The sequence below is a fragment of the Andrena cerasifolii genome, chromosome 10 (genome assembly GCF_050908995.1).
Source record: "Andrena cerasifolii isolate SP2316 chromosome 10, iyAndCera1_principal, whole genome shotgun sequence".
Lineage (NCBI taxonomy): Eukaryota > Metazoa > Arthropoda > Insecta > Hymenoptera > Andrenidae > Andrena > Andrena cerasifolii.
This window is the reverse complement of record NC_135127.1, coordinates 7,343,982-7,368,162: the sequence shown is the minus strand read 5'-3', so window position 1 is coordinate 7,368,162 and position 24,181 is coordinate 7,343,982. Positions and strand designations below refer to the sequence as shown.

The following is a 24,181-nucleotide window of genomic DNA, read 5'->3' as shown; positions in this document are numbered from 1 at the left end:
GGAGAGTTGAGGCAGCGATGACTACGAATCTCTTCTTATTACTTTAACCGTGCAGTGACTCGTAAATCTGTCCATGCTACCAGAATATCGCTCAGATTGTTTAAATTTTTTCCAATACCATTCTGATATTTATGTCTGACCCTTTAAACAATATTTAGGTCATTTGTTACTTAAATTAATTCTTCCTTATACATCTATATCGATGTCTAATTTACTTTAAATACCTACATACGATTTGCTCTTACCAATTATGTTCTTCTTCATGCTATTTACTCTGTATCTCGTTATGAGAAAATAATTTGAATTCGTAGCTTGATTATCGATGCCCATAAAAGATACGCAAACCGTTCAAGATTATCGCTAGTTGCAGCGGACTCCCCATTGATTATTCAATATGGCGGATGTGAGGCAAGTGCCCTTAATTTAATGTCACCGGAACCACGTTGAGATTACGTGCCCCGTTACCTCGTGCAGGCCATATCGAAACAGCGCCATAGCTGTTTATTTATTTTATATCCACTTGTGCCAGATTTCTTTTCCCCTGGAACTGCTTTCAATGCTCTCGATATCATTTCGCGTCTCTTAAAAGCTCCAGTGCTTTCGCTAAAAATGCATCTCGCTATTACAGAATCTCATAAAGCTCCGCCATTTTATTACAGGGATATGGTAGTCAAAAGAACACTTAACATTTAATGCAGAACCATCGCGTTAAAATTGCTCCGCGGGAAGCACAATACTTCTATTTTCTGCTTCAAACCGTTTGTCCATAATGGCACAGAAGAAGTAAACACTGGCTACCATCATAGTTCATGTCCTTCTTAATGCAGTCGCAAAACGGAAAGTGAATTTACCAAGTGGGACAATTTGGAATAGCAAATTTTCCCGGAAATAACCACAGTTATTTGCAAAGTAGAATCTGATCGCGTCAAATATCGTCCCCTTTAATTCTCCACGTAATTAAAAGGCAAAAGTATCATATAAAATTTATGACTTGAAGAATTTATCAGATTTGAATATTACTGGTTCATCAAAAGCAGTCTGAAGGAGATCACAGGGGGAGGAAAATGTTGATTAGTTTGATTAAAGTAAAATGTAAGATCTAGTAATTATTATGGACATGAATACTGTAAGAAATAAACTAAATTTGTTTCAGTTGGTGAAAATACTGTCCCAGAGGAATCCTGCAGGACTCTGACTAATTTTGAGCTCAACAGGAGGAGGGCCATCGAATTTTCAAGTCCAAGGAAACCGCAGAAGACAACTTGCCACGCGGATGTCGCTCCCCTCTTCTGAACCGTGAGCAATTTCATTCTTTTATGGGTGGATATTGACTAGATTCAGGACACATCGCGAAATTCCGAGTGGTTCAACCCACAGTGAACTCGTTACAGAAACTGTTAGAAATGTAGAGATACTTGATGCTGAAACCTTCGAGGACTTACGTAGAGGCGCTTCAGAAATTTAATGGAATCGAAGTTCGAAGAGAAAATCTAACTTTAGCGCGGCTTGTAAAAGGTTCTTGAAGAGCCTTGAATGTTGGCAAAGGTGTCAGATCGTTAGAAGTATATTTTTCACTTTTTTCTGCATTTTGGTACTGCAAGGGATATAAACGTAGATGGGTCAAACGCTACTACTTAGATTAAATTTTTAAAATGAATGAATTTTTTAACATAATTAGTAGGTATCATTAGAAATAATCTAAAATTTCAAAGGTGACTCATAGTTTCAATTTTCAATGCCTTTGAAGTCTGATGTACTTGGTGGTTCGTGATAAGTTAATTGTTATTCAGGAACAGGTGAATATTTGAGTATTTTTTCCCTCAGAAAATAATTTTGAGGCTAAACACAAATAGAATAACATTTGAATAATTATAATTTGTGGAAATCTTAAATAATTTAAACTTTCGTAATGTTGTATTGTATGTGAGGAACAGAATTTGATTTAATTTGTATTATCAATGAGAAAACAATTGTGACGATAAATAATGAACGAATAAAAGGTCGAAAGTGTATTGTTTCTTAAACGCAGTATTTAACAAACTGACTCAGTTCATATATGATTTCACAGGTTAAATTTCCATGGATTTTTCCACTTGCTGGACAATTCTTAAACTCAATTGTGCTTTTAACACACTGTTTAATTCTAATTAAACATTAAATGTATGAGTCGATCCCTGGGCATGCCCTTACACGGTGAAATATTGAAAAATGTCCGAGTAAACACGGTCTATGCAATTTACTCCCAATATTGCATTTTCACAAATTGGATCGTCCACGTAGACAATTAATTAAAAATGTAGCGTTCCGAGCAATTAAAAGCATCGAGGGAAATGCTAAAAGTTCTTCGAATTAAACATACTTTTGAAATTCACATAAATATAGAGTGAAAAGTCGGGTAATCGGATATTTCGGTAAATTAATTAGACAGGGTAATAAACTTAAAAAAAATCAGTTGTTAAATTTAACCGTGTAAACTTTGAACAATGCAAATATCATACGTTTCGTTAAATTCGAGATTTTCTATCTTCTGCCCAGGTAGGATCTATTACATTACTTTTTAAATCTACCTCTGATATTTAAAAAAATATTAAAGTACCATACGCATGTAGATCACGTTATTATCATCGAGTTAGTAATCTCTCAACATTACAACTATAAAAGGAAAGATTCTCACTATTCTTTTCCCTCATCTTCGTTGTTAGAAATGCGCCAATAACATTGATTAGGTACTGCAGGAATTCTTTAAGATTTTCATTTTCAATATACTTCAATAGTAGATCCAATAACTTTGTTTCTAAAAATTGCATTGCAATTGCACCTAACCCAGACTATTTAGATAACAAAAATTCTGATAGAAGAAGCACTACGGTACTTGTTTCTGAGAACTGAAAGTGTAAAAAACAATCCAAAAGTCTCCACAAACCCTTTCAGCAAGGGCTCGAGCAATATTTATTTTATACCTTGTTAAGAAGCAGATGAATGAACAGCTAAAGGAGCTTCACTCTTCTGAGATTAACAGGCCATTTTATCCAGCTGAAACATTACGATCAGCTAACTGAGACACGTTTAATTAATCGTTACCACGGCGATTGTTCATTAAATCCTATTCACAGGAGCCACCTTCGTGGCTGGTAACTTCCAATTCTTATACTGACATTCACACACACATTTCCCATCTTCTCTACCTTTTTTAAACCACCAAACCCTCTGTCAAATCAATATACTGTAAAACCTTATGTGACTCAATGAGAGTGTTTACTTAATTACCATATAATTACATAGCTATTATTATATCCCGATATGTCCCGTTTCTTATTTTCGCTCCTGGTCCACATACACACCACACCCTTCTACTACTCTCTCCCTAAAACACCAGTTGCAGAAGTATCTCATCCGAAAAACCCGACGTCCGAAAACGTAGAAGCGTGAAGTGACGGCGAAATTGATTTTTCTGCGTGGCCGTCGGCGATGCACCCGCGTAATCCATGGCGTCGCAAACGAGCGTTTCGCCCGTGTTTCGTATGCAAACAGCGTAATTTCGTTAATGGACGTTACCTTGAACGTAGGCGAAAACCTGTTACAGTGATCGCGGGGAATACGTTTGTCGCATAACAGCGCGGATAATCGATTAGGTCGGGGGAGATTCACTTACTTGCTCGCTGCCACACGCCGTGGGGCGGGAATTTCTGAATTCCAAACGGGGGCGACACGCGGGCGCTTCCTGAGACGAGGCTCCGCAGCTCAATTTGCACGGATTCAAGGCTAAGCTTCCGCGGTGATAGCGATCCATCCACCCAGCGCATATCCGCCCTTGGATCACGAGCTCCTCGGACGTTACACCCCTAATCGGATGTCGGAACTTTTGCACAACAAGTGGAAATCTCTGGGCGTCGTTGCGGCTCGTAATTTCGCGAATATTTAGTCCCCGTGGGGCTTTGATATTTGGCAAGCGATAATAGTTTAGTGGATTTGGTCAATAGTAGGTGATAAGGGTTTAATCGGTTTCATGTCAAATCAGACGGACACATTAATCGAGTAAGAATTGAGATTTCTTTGGAATGTATGATAGTATTCACGAGTTTGAGATTAGAGATGATTTGGTGGTTCTAATTGTGAGGTTATTGGAAAAACATAGTTGATTCACTTTTAGATCGTCTAAGTGGAGGAGGTTAGTAAATTTTGGTCTAAGGTGTTACGAATGCATTCGATACGTTGGACTGATCTTCTTTGCATCTTTTCTTTTTATAGTGAAATATTGTAGAGTTTGAAGATTAATCGACAGTTTGAATACTGAGCAGGGGATTTCAAGTCAACAGAAGGATATGAAAGATGTCATAATTTGTGGATTTATATTTAAGAATATATTAATAGATAAGAACATATAAAAATAGATACGATTATATTAAGCAGAATTTCTGTTATTCTGAGTAATTTTTATAAAATACAATTTGTAAAATAATACATATCTTCAATAATATGGTAAGAATTTGAGAAGGTTCATCGTACCTAGGTATGTCTTACAATTAATTACAAAAGGAAAACCAAGTACTAGACATCAAGGGAAAACGGATGGTCTGTAGTCAGACACGCCATGCAATTAGTAGAATATTAATCAGTACAGCATAGAATATCTTAAACAATTTTTCCAATGACAATTACTGAAATTAATTGCAAAATTAATAACAAAATTAACTAACACCTTTTTAAGCTATATTACTTGAGTGAATGCCACTCCAAGTATTTCGACCAGCGTACTATTTCAATAGTGCCTCTAAATACCGTTCTACAAATTCTGATTTGGTATCGATACCTACATATCAAAGTCAAAGGTATCAAAAGGAATCGATAGGTCTTTGATACTTACATATGCGAATGTATCGATACCTGTTTGATACCTACACGAAAATATCGATACGTCTTTGATACCCACACCAAAACATCGATGCATACGTGAAAATTTCGATATAGATCTCCAGACGTCCGAAGACGTCTAGAGGCATCTAAAGGTGTGCCCAAGTCCTGTCTATTTAACAAATACATTTAACAGAGGCACGCAGCAACAGAAACTCAATCCCCTGCTCTTTGATGCAGACGTTATTTATTTCGTGTCGCCATTGCAGAAAGAGTCCAGTTCCCTATTTTTGCAGAACCTCGAGAGTAACCCGTTCGTGCATCCGTCTACTCTGTTCTCCTCCGTGAAAATCGGTCGTACGCAATAAACCTCCTCGGGACGGCTTCGCTCTCAAGTTTATTTTCACGCCACTTTGCTCTGTCTCATCCGCCGTGCTAGGCGTGTTGTCATTTCCTCTCGACCTCTTCCTCGTTTTCGGTTATTTTGCCTGTCCTAGCTATCCAGCCGAGAGAAACGAACCTCGTAAAGGCGTCTGCACTCATTACAGGCGACCGTTCGCCGGCTCGACGGAATTAATTTAGGATTTTGCAAGTTATCGGAGAACGATTACCAGCAAGATAGTTTCCAGGAGCAATGGTCCACTAGCGAAAACGTTCCTTTCTTACGTTTCTAGGGAGAAACTATTCTATTAGTCCTTGAAAATAATTTAGTTCACAAAGTAGCATATATTTAATACTTAATAAAATTATTGCATTGGAAAAGGGGAGATTTTAATATGTAATTTTGATTGGAAAAATCAGTTATGGAGTAAGAGTTACATGTACTGTTTTTAGGGGACGCGGTTCGTTATTTTAAAAGTAGTTTGTTACCCCTCAGTTTAAATGGTATTGTAATGCTATCGACTATTCAGTTTAGTTAGCAGGCGAATTTGTGTGTGCAGCGATGCACCAAGGTGCAGGTAAGTGCACTGCTGTGCGCGCATTGTATCGTTGTTCCGGCGTGATTGCAAATGCATAAACATCGAGGAAAATCCGACATTGTTCTTGTGTCCCCGACAGGAGTAAATGGGATAACTTTGCGCCATAAACTATGCTCGAAATGGCAGCGTACGTAACAACGAGTCGGTCGAAATGCAGTCCGCGGTACGAACGTAAGCTCGAACAATTAGAATCGTCAGAGGCGCAATAAACCCGAACGTAGAATGGCAATTTGTGTTTACAACTAATATACCGTTAATTTATTGCGGTGCTGGTAGTTTCGTCAATTGGTGGGACGCGATCTGCTTCATGGAAATTGAAGTACGCAAAATTTTTGGAGCAGAAGTAAAGTAAAGAGTCTAGCAAGGTAAGCAAGGTAAATTTTGTTGTTATTGTTTGCTAAACAATGCTCCTCACCTGAGCCACTATTCTGTAAAGTTTCAGGTTTCTACCCTCTCGTTTAAAGATAATATGGGGGTAAAAGCCCTCAATTTTAACATTTTTCTTCTTGGCCTCTAGATAAACAATTGAAACAAAAGAGGAAAATAGCTACATATTAGTTATACTTTATATATTTTTCCCGAATTGAAAATCAATTATTACGGGTAAAAAAAATAGAATTACTTGGAATCAACAAACCAAGAAAATTCTTAAAGTCTAGAAGATTGTTCATGGAATCATCTACGGTCAGTTATTTAACAGAATAGCGTTTACTTTTTTTTTAAAATAAAATCCTAAAGATGATTTATGTTTGGAGTAATTTGATGGGAAGGTAATTAATATACAAGCCTTGAAACCGACAAGAGTGGTAGCCAATTATCAAAACGATGTAGGTATTATAATGCATAGATTCGACGCTACTGGTCGTAGGAAGCTCATCGAAGCTTCTTCCATTATCCTCTTTGGAGTGATAGAAAATCCAAGTCGGAAGGAACACGCGGAAATTACTAACCGTCAGGGTAAGGATGGCTTGGGGTTCGAGGGGTAGGTGGTTCGGGAAAGCATTTTAGAATGTATGTAATTCCTTTCTCTACGTGTACGTCGCGAATGGCGTCGGTATTTCCCATGGGCAACTTCAGATTGGAGATTACGATGCAGTTATCTTCCTTTAATCTAGCAACCCCCCGCGACTATATATACCATGGTAGCCCTGTAGCTCTTCATTACCACTATACCTCTCGGGATCCATTCGTGCTAGTTAAGCCTTCGCGGCTGTGGTATTGTTCGTTGCCCGATTAGGATTTCCCGATTACGAGATCATCGTGACCGCGACATGGGGGAAGATCTTAGGCTGAGAAGAATAGTATGAGAGTCTGTACGGCGTTTCAGGGCTGTGGGTGGAAATTTAAGTGGGTTAATAGAGCTCGGTAAAAGAAATAGAAAAGTTTTAGTAATGGTGGATTTTGAAAATAATTGATTTTGATATACACGGCTTTCTTGTGACATTCGAGCTATTAAACAGTAATTCTCTGTATAGTAATAAGTATTATTGAACACCCAACTAGAATCTGGAAGAATTCAATGGCAATCCTGAAATGATGTCTCATTATATGTAGATTAGTTTTATTTACATTTTTATTAGTATTATTCTCCTACCATTTCTAAGCAATTATAAATCCATATTACTTCCAGTCATTACCCTTGATTTTGCCTTGGTGTGGATTCGTTCATGATCACTAAAATCTCAAACAATCGGCCCATCAATTCACCAGTGTGCTAATTACCAATTAGCGTAGCTTCGACAGTAAATCTGTTTCACTGATTTAAACGTCTGCGAAAGTCAAATATAGAAATCAACGTTAAACGAAACACTGGATAGAAAGACAATGTACACTTATAACACGAATAATATTATCTAAGCGACAGCGGCTAACAGACATGCGTTGGCAGCTCTTGGAGGAATCGCGCGTGACATTAACGATCCGCTGCAAACACGAAGTTTAGAAGTACGCGTTGAACGGGCACGTAAATATAAATCCACGGGACGAGTATCAAGCACGGCATGAATACCGATAATAACGTACCAACTACGACAATGCTCGGGATGCACGTTGTGCATCGTGCACACGTATGCTCCTGACCGAACAATAAGTGAAAATTCCAGAGCCGATAATGTCATCTCTGCCACGATACCAGCATCCAGCTATGCCCCGGCACGCGTGTAAACATTCACACGCTCGCGTGCACGTGTATGTAGAGATTTCGCGTATCCCATTATCGAAATGTGACAAATTCAACGACTCTGCTGGGAGTCGGAACTCTGTGTGTATCGTGGCGCAAGATACAATTGCAGGCGTATAAACCGACGAACAAATTATGTAGGGAAGGTTGGGGATCCACGTGGGACGGTTTTCACACTGTGAATTTCATATGCGGGGGTGGTCGTCATAGGAGTTTCGTTTCATGTCTTGGGTGTAGTTTCTAAAACGCTGGGGCTTATATGATGTGAAAGTTTTCAGTGTTACTGAATGCAAATCTGTGGTTTTAATGTTGAACATTGTTTTTCATGAGGAGGGATTTATCAAGTTAGGGACAGGAGTCGAATGAAACTGTTATGTTTTGTAATAAAAATGATTTATCAAACTTTTATCTATTAAATCATTTATTTGCTGCTTTAAATTGACTTTGTACATTAACAGTTTAACTTTGTTGTAAGAGTTCAGTTTTAACAATTATTGCATGTTCGATTAATAAAAGTTCTGAAGGGTTATATACTTTTAAACAGATATTTAAGGGTACAATATAAAGGTTAGGAATATTTTTTAAAATTTTTATTATTTAAGGAATTGGAAGTAGGAGAAATATAGAAGAGGAAGTACATTGTGATTTTTATATAATTATTTTCATCGAATAGGTAGTTTAAGGTTTCAACTTCAAATCTATCTACATACTCCACATTTTCAGGAAATCTACTTGCCACAACTTTAACTTTTTCAGAACAGAATAAATGTTTCTGTTTACTACAATTTTTTTCTACTTTCAAGAAAATAAAAGTTTCTTATTTACAGAAAAATGTATGCACTAAAAGTAAGTAACAGCTTTCTCGGAACAGAAGAGAATAGTAGTCATAGAATTACAGTTGTTTCATAATGAGTTGAAAATTGTAACAGTTTCATTCGAGCCCTGGTTAGGGAATATTAAGTACTCCTAGATGGTATATCAGTTTTTAACTATCATTCCACTTTCCTTTTAAAATTGTAAATATTTGTTATTCAGGAAGCACTGTGCGGGTCCCTGGCGTTGAAATATTCTTAACTTATCGCATCCCTTTATCTTCGATAAATTTTTGCGAAAGCATATCTTGATTAATGGCTTCCAGCGTCCAACCAAGTACGATCATTTTTTATCGTTATTATCGGACGGCGGAATCCTTCACCTTCACATTTCTTTCGGGTACTGCACCTAAGAGAATCTTCCTTCAAATTTCTCCTCTCATCCAACCATACTCAACGTTCAAACTTCCTTACTCCTACATTCCCAGATCATTTCCCGCCATCTGTCACCTTCCTGTTGCCATTTCTGTCACAAATCTATCACGATTAGGTCTGCAGAGAAGAGTCTACCAGTAGCAATTCCCTTTCTTCCCTCGAAGAAGTTCCCTCCCATCGAAATTATCTTCAAACTCCCTTAAAACAGCGACTTCTCCGATTCATCTTCAGCCTCCAGCCATCTTCCCGTTACCATCCGTGTCGCGAATCAGTCACGATCAAACAACCACTCCCTCCCCCTTTCCATTCCACGGAGAAGAGTCTATCAGTGGTAATGACTTCCCGGCAATTAGGAGGCACGATCGGCTCGAGAAAGGTCTATTAATGTGATTCGATGGCCCCAGTTGGCCGAGAGATGGCGATCTCGATTTGTCCCTGGGCCACTCGCGATTGGCCGGCGATTTTTCTGGCACTGAATCTAAAGTCGTACCCCTCTGCCTGGCCAACGCGGGTCCGCCTGCCCCCCGTGTCCCATCCCGGCGGCCAGAGAGCGGCTTCAAGGTGTATTGTACTCGTCCCCGTGTCTTTGCTCCTTCCTCTCGACGTCCGCCTCTTCCGTTTCGTTTAGGCCCCTGTAGGGTATTCTAAACTTAGCCGTTCGTCCACTCTGTCGTTTCTTTTTCCTCCGGGCTCGGCCTGGTCGCCCTCCCTCCTCCTCCGTCGCCATCATCCTCACAGCCAGCGAGGAGCAGTCAGCCGGTTGTCGGCTAGCGCGTCGTCGTCGTCGGTTTGTATCCTCGTTCTCACCGAATCCCTGGGCCAGCCGCGGACCGTGTACACGCGTCCAAACCCTCGTCACCGCCGGGCGAGTAAATTCGAAAAAAGGGGGGCCCATCCGTCCGATCCGGCCGAAAAAGTGACTCCGCTCTGCTATTTACCTTCCGCCCACTCGAGCCCCCACCCTCGACCCCCGCGAAGGGAAGCCCGGTGACAGTGTCGCGTCCGAGTGAAGCGAAGAAGTGATAGGAACGGCCGGTGTAACGACCTTCTCCACGGTTGTACACGCCAGAGGAAAACGGCCAAGACACGGGCTTCTGCCGCTTGTTGACCGAGTGTCTTCAAGCTGGAGCTGGCAAAGAGGGCTTTCGTCCTGAGGGGGTGAGTACTCGTTGCTTCTTCTTGCTTCTTCCTTCTTCCCGCTTCTTCTCTCCCCTCCTCCGCGTTTTTGTCCTCGTTTTTCCCTTCGGTCTCGTATCTTCCGCCTCTCCAGCCACCCCGTCTTAATATCTCGCCCCTCGAGGAGACGGCAGCCCGCCGTGGCCCTCTACCGTCCTCCATCCCGTCGCGCAGCCATCCCGTCCGCGTTATTGCCGTCTAAGTGCCATATATTGCGTACCGACTTAGGTACGCTTTCCCGCGTAACCTCGTCACAGGCTCCGCGAAAGGGGCAGTTTAGAGAAATAATTGCAGACCGGTTCCGCGCCGAGCCACCCCAGTCGCCTTTCGGTTTTTCTTCCCACCGGCTCCACTCGACGTCTAAATAAGAGGATAAAGCCGTGACGGTATCTCGAGCGAGGCAAAAAGCGCGACCAGTAGCGGCTTAAAGTATCGCCTCCGCCGACGTAGGCGTCAAAAGAAGAAGGGACTTAGACTCGTGCCGCTTGTTGACCGAGTATCTCCGCGGCGGCGCTGAGGAAAAGCCCTTTCTCGACCAGCGAACGCTTCTTCTCGCCTGCGACCTCTACCCTTTATCGTCCTCCAACCCCTTTGATTTCTTACGTCGCGTAAATTCCCGCAACCGTCCCGCAATATTTATCGCCCCTCTTAGTTTCTTCGATTGCGCGTTACCCGGTCGTGGCCGTCGACTCCCGAGCGTGCAAGTCACCCCGATAATCGTCCCTTAAGCTCCTTCCCCGTTTCTTCCTCCATGCGTGTTTATTTAGTATTTTCAGCGGGACGATCGGGAGAGGGTATAAAGATCCATTCCCAAGGCAACGCCTCGATCGCTTTACGCGAGCAGGCTGTGTAAAGCTTGTCCCGACTACGTCGTCACCCGTTCGAACGGCTGTTGTTTAAGTGTCGACGAGAGGGGCGCTTTGCCCAAAAGAACACCCCTTTCGCGTGCTCCCCCTTTGTCTCAGGCTTGCTCCTCGCTGAAGGGACGCGTGCAAATTGGCTTGGATCGCTGGCAAATTAGCAGCTGAATTTCTTTCGCGCGGATTCGTCGCGATCTTAATATCCCAAGTCTACCCTCGTGCATGCGTGTCTTTTTTAGTAGCCGTGCGAGGGAGCGCGGCGACGCGTTGCTTTGACGAACTCAGTCAGATAACGAAGCGATAATGGGAATTTCGACGATGAAGAATCGCCGGTGGCCCGGGCCGCTGCTCGATGTGACAATCGGCAATGCGTTTTGGCAATTTGCACCGGCAGGTGAGTAACGTTCTTGGCAGTGGGGCGCAAAGCTACGTCGCGGCAATTTTGGTTGGCCTCTCCTAAACGTATGCACCGTACATGCACCACGGTGACCTGCTTCTGACGTCCGTTTCACGCGGTGTTGTCGACGTTGTTTAAGCGAAATCGCGTTATGTATGAGCGAGGCTGGGGCGAAACAAGGTGCAGGGAACAGGCGACGACGCTTTGGCTTCTCGTTCCACTGGATTGGGCAGCGCGCGTAATACGGTTGCGGGGAAGCTCTCAGGCGATTGACGATAATCGGTTTTCTGTGATTTTCTTTCGCGTTTAGTTGATTAGTGACTGACGCCACTGTGCGACCACTTAGTTCTGAAGGGTTCGGTTTGGTGAGAATTCCTTTGGGATTTGTTATCGTAGGCTGTGTTGGTGAATATTACATTTTACCAGCTTTATGTACCTTTAGAACAATTTGCGATAATCAGGAGCACTTATTTTTGTACCGAAATCATAAGATCGCTTCCAAGTATTTCAACTGAATATTTAACTGTATATATGTGTATGGATTAAAGAATGGGAGAGCGTCATACGAGAGAAAAACAAAGGTACTAAAATAGAATACAATTTAATTTCGTACTACTTATAATTTCATCACATCGACTGACTCTACCACTCGTTAAAGCTTCCACTTCTATGCACTCTAATAAACTAGACTTTGGAGCGGGTAATCAGAATCTTTCTGTTCCAAATGCAAAACAATTACATTTAATTCTCGAATTCGCCGACGTGGCTATCCGCGAGCATCGCGAGAACAATTACTGCTCCTATTCGCGCACAATCATTGTCAGTTAATTACCAATTAGCCAAAATGTTCGAGCACAATTCCGAGCATATCCCCGTTTATAATCCGTGAGTATAGTAAGATATTAAATTCCATCGCGATTCGACGTCTCTGTTTCGCTCTGAAGTAGAGAGACACTCGCCAATGGTAACGTAACACTCGTGTATCGCAGGGATTATCACGATTTTTGATCATCAAAGTCTCTAGCCCCTCTAAATGCTTCTCTAACGTAATTGCCTGTGCAAAAGCTTTCAATCGGCTATAACCTTTCAGCATTTTCGCCGTGGCGTTAGTTGGAGAGATTTTGTTCGTGCCATTGGGGGCTTAACGGGATGATGTACCGCCAACTCCGGCTGGCACGACGATGCATTTAATGATTAACTTGCCGCGCCTGTTTCGCTAGAAAGTCAATCGCCCGAATGCTAGACGATTATTTAATAACTTTAAAATTGCTTCAGATAATTTTACCACTGCACGCTTCGTGTTTGGTAAAATCTGTTCCAAAATTGCTTCATTAATTGCACAGGTTATTGAAAACCCTTCAAAGAAATATTACAGGAAGTCTCAAACAGTTTGGACTTCCAATTTGGGATTTAGTTTCTGTAAAAAGAAATGGCGCAGAAACAAAAACAATAACATAGCCTCCAGCCAAGTATTTTCCATGTACTCTCATACATAAATATGACCTATTCAGAGAAAGGAACTAGATGACCCCTGCAATTTTTGACGAGCCAGATGAATTCCCGATAATTCGACTCAATTTAATTCCCAATCACACCTAATTATATTATCCAGGCTGCGCAGTAAAATAATGTTGCAGCCAAAGGTTCCATCGTATCAAAAGTAACACAGCACAGCGTGCATCACCCTTCTGCGATCGATCGGGGTTCATTGTCATTGTTTCTCAACCCCATTCGACCCCCTGAAGCCCCTCCACCCGCGCAGACCTCGCACCCACCACGCAACGTCTCACCAAAGCGTCTTTCCACATTCCCAATAATTCAAATGAAATTTATATGAATCGGTTAAAATCCAACAACCCCCGCCCTACCAATCCACACGCCAACGTCAGCTATTCATTCGTTCCGGGGGGCAGTCTGATTGCCGCCGTTGAACCGCCGTCTCCGGCAACGATCGAGAATTCAGATTATACCGGGGGTACCGTGCGCGCACGTAGCGTGTGCGTTGCACGTCGTCGCCGCGGCGAAGTCAACGCTCCAGCCAGCGTTTCCCTCTCACGCTAGCGACGCCATCGATCCCCGGGGCTTGCTCAATAATCGAAAGTCCCCGATAGGGCCGCTCGTTTACTTTCCAGCGTTTACACCCGGCCCGCGAAAGACGAAGGGACTGTAAGTGAATCGACGCTTGCTGCGCGGGAGAGAGAGAGAGAGCGAGGGACGCGGGAGGGTCGGCGAAGGAGCAACGACGTCTGGCCACCGCGGGGAAAGGGGTTGGCGGCGGCGAGGGGGACGTATTGCAGGGGGAGGGCCCCCCTCTGGCAGGCACGACGATGCATTTAATAATTAACTCGCTGGATACACGACGATGGATGTCTGACGGGGTTTCGCCGAGGGGTTTGGCGCGCGACGGGGCAAGGGGTGGTTTGTTGCAGGAGCAGCGTGCAGGGAGTTGGAAGGTGCGGGAGGGTGGACGAAGGGGGTAGGTGAAGTGAAGTAGGAGGAGGTCAGAGGAGAATGGTGGTCTGGAGGAAAGTGGGTGGGGCGGAGATGGGATGAGGGAAAGGGGTAGGTGCTTGGGGTAGGTAGGAAGGTTGGCAGCCGGAATGGCTCTCGTGGATGCTGCGCGACGATCAATACACCACGTGATGCCACGCGTCACGTCTCTCTCCCTCCATCTCGCTCCCCGACCGTCTCTCCGCTCTCTCTTTTTCCCCTCTTGCTTGTTCTTTCTTTTTCAGTCTCTATTATAGCCCGTTTCATATTCCTGTCCCTCTCTCTCTCTTTCTCCCGCCACCCTGCTCTCATTTCTACTTAGCGTCTTACTCCATCTTGCCGGCCTCCTCCGCTGTCCACCCCTTTCTTTTGCTTCCACTCTTCTCTTTGTCACGTTTTTCTTCCTTCTCCCTTCCTCCCCTGCCACCCCTCTGCTCTCTGTCTAGCCACGTCTCTTCCTCTATCTAATTGCGCTCGCGGTTTCTTCCCGTTTCGTTCTTGCCTCCTCTTCTCCTTACCCTATTTGATTTACCCCCTCCTCTCCGCGTCCTGCGGGGCTTTTTTTACTGTTTCTTTCTACCCGCTCTTGCTTTTACGCTGTCTGCTCTTCCCCCCGTGTTTCTTTTCATTCCCCGAATGATCCGACTTTCTCATCGCCCCTCTCCACCCCCCACACTCTCCCTACCTCGTTCCTTTATCTTTACTTCTCTCCTCTTTCTTAGCTACTAGTCCGCCGTTCTTTCTCTTTTTTTTTCATTCCGTAATCCCTTTTGTCCCTCGAACGCGCGCTGTCTTTACACTCTTGTTCGTCTGCGATTCTCTTACCACCCTCCCCCCGCCCTCCGCTCCCCGTTACACCGTTACAACACCCGCGATTCGCGGGCCGTTCGCGACGTAACGACGCGTCCGCCGATGACGGTGCATTATTTTAATTTCATTTCCGACTCCTCTAAGCCGCGACGCGAGAGTTAGGAGCGCGCCCACCCCCATCCCTCCCCGTGAAATGCAGCCGCCCGCGTTCCAACGAACTCGTCGCTCATTCGTTTATCGAAAATGCCTCGATTTTTATTATTTCCTCCCGCCCCGGCCCCGTTATCGACCCACTCTGCCCCCGTCTTCGACGAGCGTACGTTTTCACGCGTCGGAACCGGGCTGCAATTTGTATCTCGCGCGAGACAAACGACGCCGATCGGCCCCGCGGCGATTTCCGTTGGATCGAATCACGCGGAATCGCCGCTGGAACGATCCCACTGACGCCAGCCATTCCATTATTAAGTTGTAACATGCGAAATGTCCGCGCTAGAGTGCTTCTAAATTGTTTACACGCATCACCGAAGTTACATCGCGCGATTGCATGGCTTCAGTGCCTTCGATTCGAGCTTCTTTATTTTCAGAGACCAGAAGTAACAGTTACTTTTTTAATTTTCTCGAAAAAAATCATGGAGAAAAAGTTAATTTTTATTTAAATGGAAATCAGTCTTCATTAAATACTGCATAAATTATCCGAAAAAATAAAGTGATTAAAAAATATTAAGATTTATCTGTTTTGGTTACTGATAACGATTATTGTCAACGGAAATATTTTTTGGTCACTAATAACTATTATTGTCGACCGAAATATTTTTTGATCACTAATAACTGTTATAGACGACGAAAATTGTTTTCGGTTACGAATAATCATTATCGATGACCGGTTTTTTTTTTGGTTACGAATAACCATTATCTATTGCGGAAATTTTATTTTGGTTACGCAGTAACCAATATATATTGCGGGAATTTTATTTTGGTTACGGCGTAACCAATATATATTGCAGGAATTTTTTTTTGGTTACGGTATAACCAATATATATTTCGGGAACTTTTACAATTTAGGTTATAACAGTTAGGGTCCCTGTTTGTTTTGGATATATCCACATACGTGGAAGAAGCTACTTTGGGTCAGGATGCGCATTTTTGGATATATTTATACATGTATTTTGCATGTCGTTTTAGCTTTGTTGAAAGCAGCTGCGAATCTCGGAAATATTTTCTGCGAAGTGGAAGTAACTTGGCGTTTGAGGAGGAGAAAGCTAATGAATTCTCTTGATCGTGGAGAAGGGAACGGATCTGCAAAGAAAATGGTTAATGGGGATCTGAATATACTAATTGAAGAGAAATTCATGTTAGATATATTTCAGAGGAGTCGATTGAAAAGTGACCTGGATCAGAAGAACTTGAGGTTCAAACTTATTGTTAACTTCTTGCAGGATTCTTTTATTCATGCGAGTATAGTGCTCGACACTATTTGTTGCCGAATATATGATTATGTATATGTACATTAATTGAAACATATATGCCCAAGGAGAAGCATATACAATCTTCTTAAAAATCATGTATAATCATGCATTTTTTTGACGATAAAGTTTGTCGCTTTGAATAGTCACTTGTTTACTGATTCTTAAATTTGAAGTAATACGCCACCTTCTTCTAATTAATAATCGATAATTTAAAGCAATGCCATTTATGTATCAGATGATACACTATTCACTTTACAGGAATTTCGTTTAACTTTTCGCATGACCAATTGGTAAAGAATAGTGTCCAGCACTATACTAATGAACACTTTCTTAATAGAACACACACTGAAAGAGTTCGTGATATTTCGTAACTGATGTTATTTGCTAGTTCCCGCCACAGTACTGTTACAGCAACCTACAATTTTCTATCAGAAGTTGACAGGAAAGTAATATACAATAGTCGATAGCAAGCATCCCATTCTTCTTTGTAGCAACGCTGAAACATGCATCCCCATTCTTGACACTGCAAAAATTGTAGGTATCGAATATGAAATTCTGTCACATGCACCATGCTCTCCAGGCTTGTGCCACTGAAAAGGTTGGTTACACGTGCAAAAAAGAAACAGATTCGTAAATTTTCAAAACAAAAGTTCTTACAGAGTGACATAGGTTGCATGAACTTTATTAGAAACCGTTCTATTTATCACTACCTTCCTTCATTCAGAACTCTGGACCTTCTTTTAAGTATCCCATCACAACTTCCCCAAATATTAGATTTTAACCCTTAATTAGTCGCTCCGTTTTGTGCTACACAATTATTCGCATGACCCCAAACATAAACTTGTGATATTTCTTTAATTTTATTTATATATTAATTGTACATACTCGAAATCGAACTTAAATGACTAAAATTAGTCTATTATCAAAAGTTCTATATTTTCCAATTCCCTGTTAAGAATTGTCAAAGTATTGGGGACCTCTGATAAAATGACGATAGTTCACGCCACGACAGATACCTACTAACTGATAGATGTTGAACAATTTTTAGAGCATTCATAACAAATCTTAATTAAATAAGCTAAATAACTCCTCGTCCCCAAATTATAGGATAATTTGCTAGCTTCTTTCTTCTACCCATTCAACACAGTCAAAAATATATTCACAGACGCTTGTATTCCCAAGAAATTTCCCGAATCTGCTACTCACAATCAGTGTATTTCCAAAGAAGTCAAACGGTTCACGTTTCATTCATCCATTTGCCCACGAAATGGAGACGATAGGTATATACCTAGCTCGTCTTGCAATCGAATATCTTGCTGTTCGATCCCCTTTTTCTTTTGTGCACGCGGAAGGATGTCGGAAAGACAATCTTCCGGTACACGGGAGTATTATTAGTCGTCCCGAAGAACCGTCGACTTTAATTATGATGTAACCAGATCTCTGCAGCCTCTGGGGAGTGCGGGGTGAGCAATAAGGGTGGAACTTATCGAGATTCATGCCCGTTTACTGAATTTCTCTTAGCGGGATGAATATTAATCAAAACAACATTTAGCTGAAGGACGTCCCCGTGAATGGGGGATGCGACAAAGAGGGGGTGTACGAAGTAGGAGGGGAGTCGTTCGAACGGCGACAATTAAACCGACGTGCCCTTTTGTAGCGATAGGGGTTTCTCATAAAATTGAATCGTGAAGGAGAATAGACATTATTTTGTAATATGCAGCCTTGTGACGATTGCCGCGGGAAATTCTGAAGCTACTTAGTGTGGCGTACATTTATGAAGCGTTGGGTGTAAAAGGTACACGAATGAATTTTACTCTTTCGTGAAGGGAATAAAATCTTTTGTGTATAATATACTAGCTTTACTACTGGGCTTCACCCAAAATTTAAATTTTGATTTTATAAAAAAAAATGTTTTTATTTTTTTCTGAAGATGGTCACATTCATCTGAATTAGTCAGGCATAATAAGCTGAGGCACATTTCGTGACCCCAGAGTTCAAAAGTTTTTAGGCGACAGACAAACACATAAGCATATAGAAGCTTTCTGCTTTATATATTAAGATGCTGCTTATTACAAACTGTTCAATTCTTAGTTCAAAATTATTTCAGTGGATGATTAGCAAATTTTTCAACCTATTACAAAATATACGATTCAAAACAATTGCATATCAGTTGATTAGTCTCCCAACACACTCCTTAAAAACAGTCTTCACTATTACAAATTCCATACCCCAATCAAACTTGTTCCTCCAATCTCGAGACACTGAAAATTCACCCACCGTTTGAATACACAACACCAACCTAAAACTATCATCACGCTTCAAGTCCATTTATTATTCCACAGCTTCAATCTAATATTAAACGCATTAACAGCCGCGCAAACCCAGTATAATGATTAATATCCATTTTAATCTAGCTTCACTAATTCGGTCATCGATTCCATCCTCGCAATGTCCAAGCTATTTCTCCGTTAAATTCCACGCTAAATATGCAAACAGAGTTATTCCAGAGTCAGAGGAAAAGAAGTATTCTACTGTCCGAAAAACGAGGAATTTTAATTCCCCACGAATTCCCCGATCTTCTCAGTGAAATGAGATGCAGCGTGGCAATTCATTCATCGTCCTCATCTTCCCCCGTTATACCGCCATGCAGCTTCTGTTTATCGAGCTCGTCAGGGTGTCAGGAGACAGCGCTTTACCCTCGCCTTTGCCGTATCGTTCGTGGCCCGCGGTCTCTGTAGCATCGTTGAAAAATCTTTAACGCGCTTATCCGGTGTAATTCGTGCGCAGACTTCCGTTTACTACCCGGGGCGCAAGTTGCCCGATAAAATTTAATTTGCGCCAAGCATCGTGGCTCGCAGGCGTTCACCGACATGTACACGATATATCCCACGAGCCAGAGGGAGGAAATCAAACGTATAGCAAATCCAACTGCATCGTACCCGGGAATTTTATGTTTTGTTAAAACGTCGTTCGATCGATGTTTTCGCGGACGTCTGGAACGTTTCCCTCCATGGTTTACACTGGCCTTTCTTTGAGTGATTTCTTAACACTGTTGGAGCTGAACGGGGGTTGGTATGTACAGAGTGGGTTATATGTTGTTGACCAGTTTATAGTGTCTTTTTAATTTTGGAAGAAATCATATTACTAACAACATAGGACGGTGGAGAATAATAGCTTTTATTTTGATAAGTGGAATTTATCGCGTGAACTTTCATAGAATAAATGAAAGTTGTGGATTTAGAGGGTAAGAAATTTAGAAAAGCAGAAGCAGATGAATTCAGTGTCTTCTGTAGGGTAGGTCTCATAAATACAGGAAGAATATTATATTCTGAAATTATCGAGGCTTTAATATTCTCCCCTTTGATCGATTAACAATGTCTGAGCCACTCAGTCAATAATTCCGGAAGAGTTTGAAAAATTACAATTGCGAATTATTTGATAAGATAATTGAAAGAGTAAATGGGAAATGATAAATACTACTGAAATGTGTAATTATATCTATACACATTTCCACAGATTTGAGGCTCAAACGACACATTCCTCCGCCAATAAATTCGTCAAACTTCATTAAAACCTATCGATTGCTACGTAACATCGCGAACAGCGATTCGTGCCAGTACTCAAGCGGAATTAGCAATAAACCAGCGACACGGAGTAGCCCTTAGAAAGAATAAAGGGTAATTCCGTTTTACGGTACCGATATTTGACTCAGAATTGCAGTCATGGCTGTTCTTTAGTGTCGTCATTACCATAAACTTTATGCATTGTAACAGAAGTGGATCGTAAAGTTCGCGCGATATAATTAAGGGGCGGCGTAAAATTCCGAGCGAGTATCTCGCCTTTAGAAACGAAAAGAATCCTAATCGTTTAGCTGGTGGAACGTGCGCGTTGCCTGGCTAGATCGTGACGAGGCAAATGGAGGGAAAAAATGGGGGAGAAAGTGTCGAACGGTGCGAGTTGCAGCGGGCTTAAATATTCATTCGAGATCAATCGAGCGGGTTTGCAATTTCGGAGCGTTTGTACCGCACGAGCGAGCCGGAACAAACGGTCGGCTACTTCATTTTACATGAAAGTCCCTATCTTTTTCATCGTATCGTGTCCTCTGTCCCGCTCGAAATTAAGATGCAAATAAAATTTTCAGGCAGTCGGAAAACCGTTCTGCAGCCAGGGGCTCCTTCGCTAGGCGAATAGTTTCCCCTATTCGGAAGGAGCGAATCGTTCTGTGCTTTGCTTACGGAGACTCCAATTTCGCAAATTAACTTTCATTAGCCCGAAGCAAATAATCTTCGTGGACCACAGTTTCTCACTAGGGTATGTCTACAATAATCAGGAAAATGCGACTCGCATTGCAAGCTGCAACGCATTATACCTGTATGTATACCTATAATGTTATCAAAGAGGAAACGTGTAGTACTAACTGTCATAACAAAACTGAAGATACATACTGTAGAAGCTAGAAAAAATTGGTGCACATGAAATTCCGGATCGCAGATAGCGTAAAAGTTTATTTGTTTATGGTCGGGATAGAACAGCAATTGCTACCGCTGCCGCGCTGGCTTACGAGACGAGAAATATCACAGAAGCTCAAAAAAATAAAATAAATAGAACAGTTAAAAAGCGGAAAATATTTTCGTCAATGGCTTGCAAAATTATCAAGAATATAAAACGTTAGAATACCCGTGATATCACATTCACATTACTTTTAATTTTTGGTACTATTAACTGTATCACTTTTCTGAAATATAGAATAACCATCATGAGGAAAATGAATTTTCCACTATTCAAATAATATTCCTTTATTCGATCAATCATGTCCCTCTAATAATTCGGATAGTGGAGGTTGCACTGCACCTAGGACTGCAATAAAATCCTACCATGGTTTTTGCCATTAATCTTGCTAAATTAACTAACGTGATATTCAGAGGCACGATCTCCGTAGAATCAACCCCATCCACAGATTCCTATCGCGGACCGCGAGCATCTGTCTGGTCCGAAATAAAATTTGCACCCTCAACGAACGAGCATCGAACGTCCCCGTATCTCTCGGAGCCAGGCTGCATGTCTCTAGAGTTTACCAGTGCGTCGTTTATGAAGGTCTGAATGCAGCTCGAAGACGCGACGCAGACGGGCGCGCTGTGTGTATACGCGTAACGTGTGAATGCAGTTGCAATCTGCGCGGCTGGTCTGGTCTTCGGTTGTAATTGAATAGAGTACCGTCGGTGGCGGCGGGACAGGAGACACGCAGGGTGGAACGGCGACGGGTACGCCGCGGGAGGGGCGGGGGGTGAAAAATGGAGAGAGACAACTTCTGACAGTGCAGAACGGAACGGAGTTGCGCGCGTCACCGAGTCATTGTTTACGGATAAACCGACGCTGCTCTGTTTCGTCACAGTGAAATGCGTTTATTCCCTTCAGATTGCTATTCCCTGCGTGCTGGTCTCCGTTACGCTCTTCTTTCCTTCGCGGGGAAGCACTCTTTCCATGGGGGACATTGTTCTGGTGTCCATTCATTGATTTTTCTTTGCTTGGCACACGCTGTTCGGGACAAAGACGTCAGAGGTGGAGTAGGTTTTTATTGGTGATTAGTCTGAACTCGAAGGGGTGAAACGAGGGTGAGAATTGTACTTCTGTGAAGATGGAGTTTAAGTTTCGTAAGGGGTAGTTTTATTTAGTATTATTTGCCGAGCCTCGTCTATTCGTCATTTAATTAACACAATCTAGATTTTGTGATGTAATAAAGGGGAATTATTATTATGATTTTGCTAGGTCGTCTCATGAGTAATAGAAGTTAGATGGTGAGGGGTTGAACAGGGTCAAATGTAATCCAAATGTAAATATTTAAAATTGTTTGCATATTTCATTTTATCAGTTTAGGTATACACTTAGGAATAATACAGTTTAATATATTCTTTGTTAACTATCGACGATACATGCACCCTTCTTCGATGGATCAGAATTCCCTTCAGATTGCTATTCTTTGCGTATTGGCCTTCGTTACGTTTTTCTTTCCTTCGTGGAGAAGCACTCTTACCATGGAGAGCATTTTTCCACTCTTCGACCATTGATTTTCTTCTGCTTCCTTGTTGAGGACGAAGATGTAAGAGGTAGAACAAGTTTTCATATTTGATTCGTTTGTATTCTGAGAGGTGAAACAACGGTAATAATTATTATTCTTATATAAATGAGGAGTTAGTTTCGTGTAGCATTATTTTGTTAGAATTGAAAAGAATCCAAATGTAAATAATCAAAATTGGTTTCTGAAGCCAGTACCTTTTAAACACTTTTTAAAAGGAATTTTTTATAACATTGGGAGATGTTAATCTATTTCAGAATTGCTTTTTGTATGGGATAATTTCAGTGAACAAAGCAGAAATAATGAATTTGGGGCGCTTCATTCAGAAAGAGAAAGAAATGTCTGCGATGGTAGTCAACGTACGTGTACCTTTGAAGCGTACGTATACTACTTTACACATTCACTTCGGGCAACATTGGAGACCGTGCATCGTTTACCTGTAAAATTTGCTTTCCCTTCTTCGTGCACGAGCTACTGGCCGTGACAACCTGGACGTGATAAATTTACAACATTTACCGTTTATAAACGGCCCAAGTTAAGAGAAAAACGCTTATCCGCTTTATCCCTGAGCTTGACAATGTAAAGCTTGGGTTAACTGGCGAAATCGACATCTCGGTCCGATATGTTGTACTCGAGAATAATTGATACCGCAAAAAGTTAGAAAAATATCAGCGATAGCGAAGTGAAATTGGATGTTCGAGTAGACAGAGAAATATGATTTTGCAGCATTCTATTTATATCGAGAATTGTATGGACCCTCCTCCAATGGACCCTTGATCGCTGCAAATTTCAGCCGTTCAATAACGCACTGAATTTCGAAATTTCTTTGAGGCCACAACGTTAAAGATACTTCGTTCGAATTAATTTTATAATTGTAAAGCATTCCGCTTCGTTTCAGGACTTTCTGTCCAATGATATCAAAATACATAGCCTTCCATTCTGTGGCTTCATCAGTATTTCGTAATATGATCGTGGCTAATAAATATTCGGTAGATTAAATTTTCCCTGCCTCGAATAAAGTGGCCATATTTATGTATTCAATAAGACCGACAGTAAAACGAAGGAAACCGATGAAATTTCAAGACCTCGATATAAAACTCCCATTTCACTCCTGACTCCCTCCATTCTACATCACATTTTAAAACAGAACAGAATTGGATAAATATTAAAACGAAACTTCGCGTCTCTTTTACCTTAACACTCAATACTTTTCTCCACTGAAACGTCAAAAAAGAGGAGTTCTAAAATTCCCATACAAGCATTCAATTTTAAGATATTGCTTAAATCAAAAACTCCTCAACCTATGAACGACCAATTGCGAGCCACAAAAGTACCCTAAAAAGACTTCTCCCATATCCCGAAACCACAAAACCACACCTTCCATTCTACTTTAACTGTGTTTACGTAACTTTAGTTCTTTTTATTAGTTTTAATTTTAGTTTTTAGATTTAGTTATATAATAGTCAGGCTTAGCAGCAGTATTGCCACAGCAGTTGCAGCCTCGCGTTTACTCTATTTATCCACATTCACCTTCGCTGATCTCATATGTATTATTATATTATTTATTTATTATGAGTTACGTCTTTACGTAAAAATAATAATAATAATAATAAACTTTCCAACACCTCCTAACTTCTCTCCTCGAAACGCCA

The 24,181-nt window shown here is 41.7% G+C and overlaps 1 protein-coding gene across 10 annotated transcripts in view; it reads left to right on the top strand.

Moving 5' to 3' along the window:
- Window positions 1–24,181, top strand: part of Mub (poly(rC)-binding protein mub) — a 231,255-nt gene that overhangs the window by 22,274 nt on the left and 184,800 nt on the right. For all 10 annotated transcript variants that reach the window (XM_076821232.1, XM_076821238.1, XM_076821227.1 and 7 more), the window contains exon 2: window positions 1,154–1,296. In XM_076821232.1, the coding sequence (XP_076677347.1) occupies window positions 1,274–1,296 (23 nt within the window). In that variant the 5' untranslated portion in view covers window positions 1,154–1,273. The remainder of the gene's footprint in view (window positions 1–1,153; window positions 1,297–24,181) is intronic.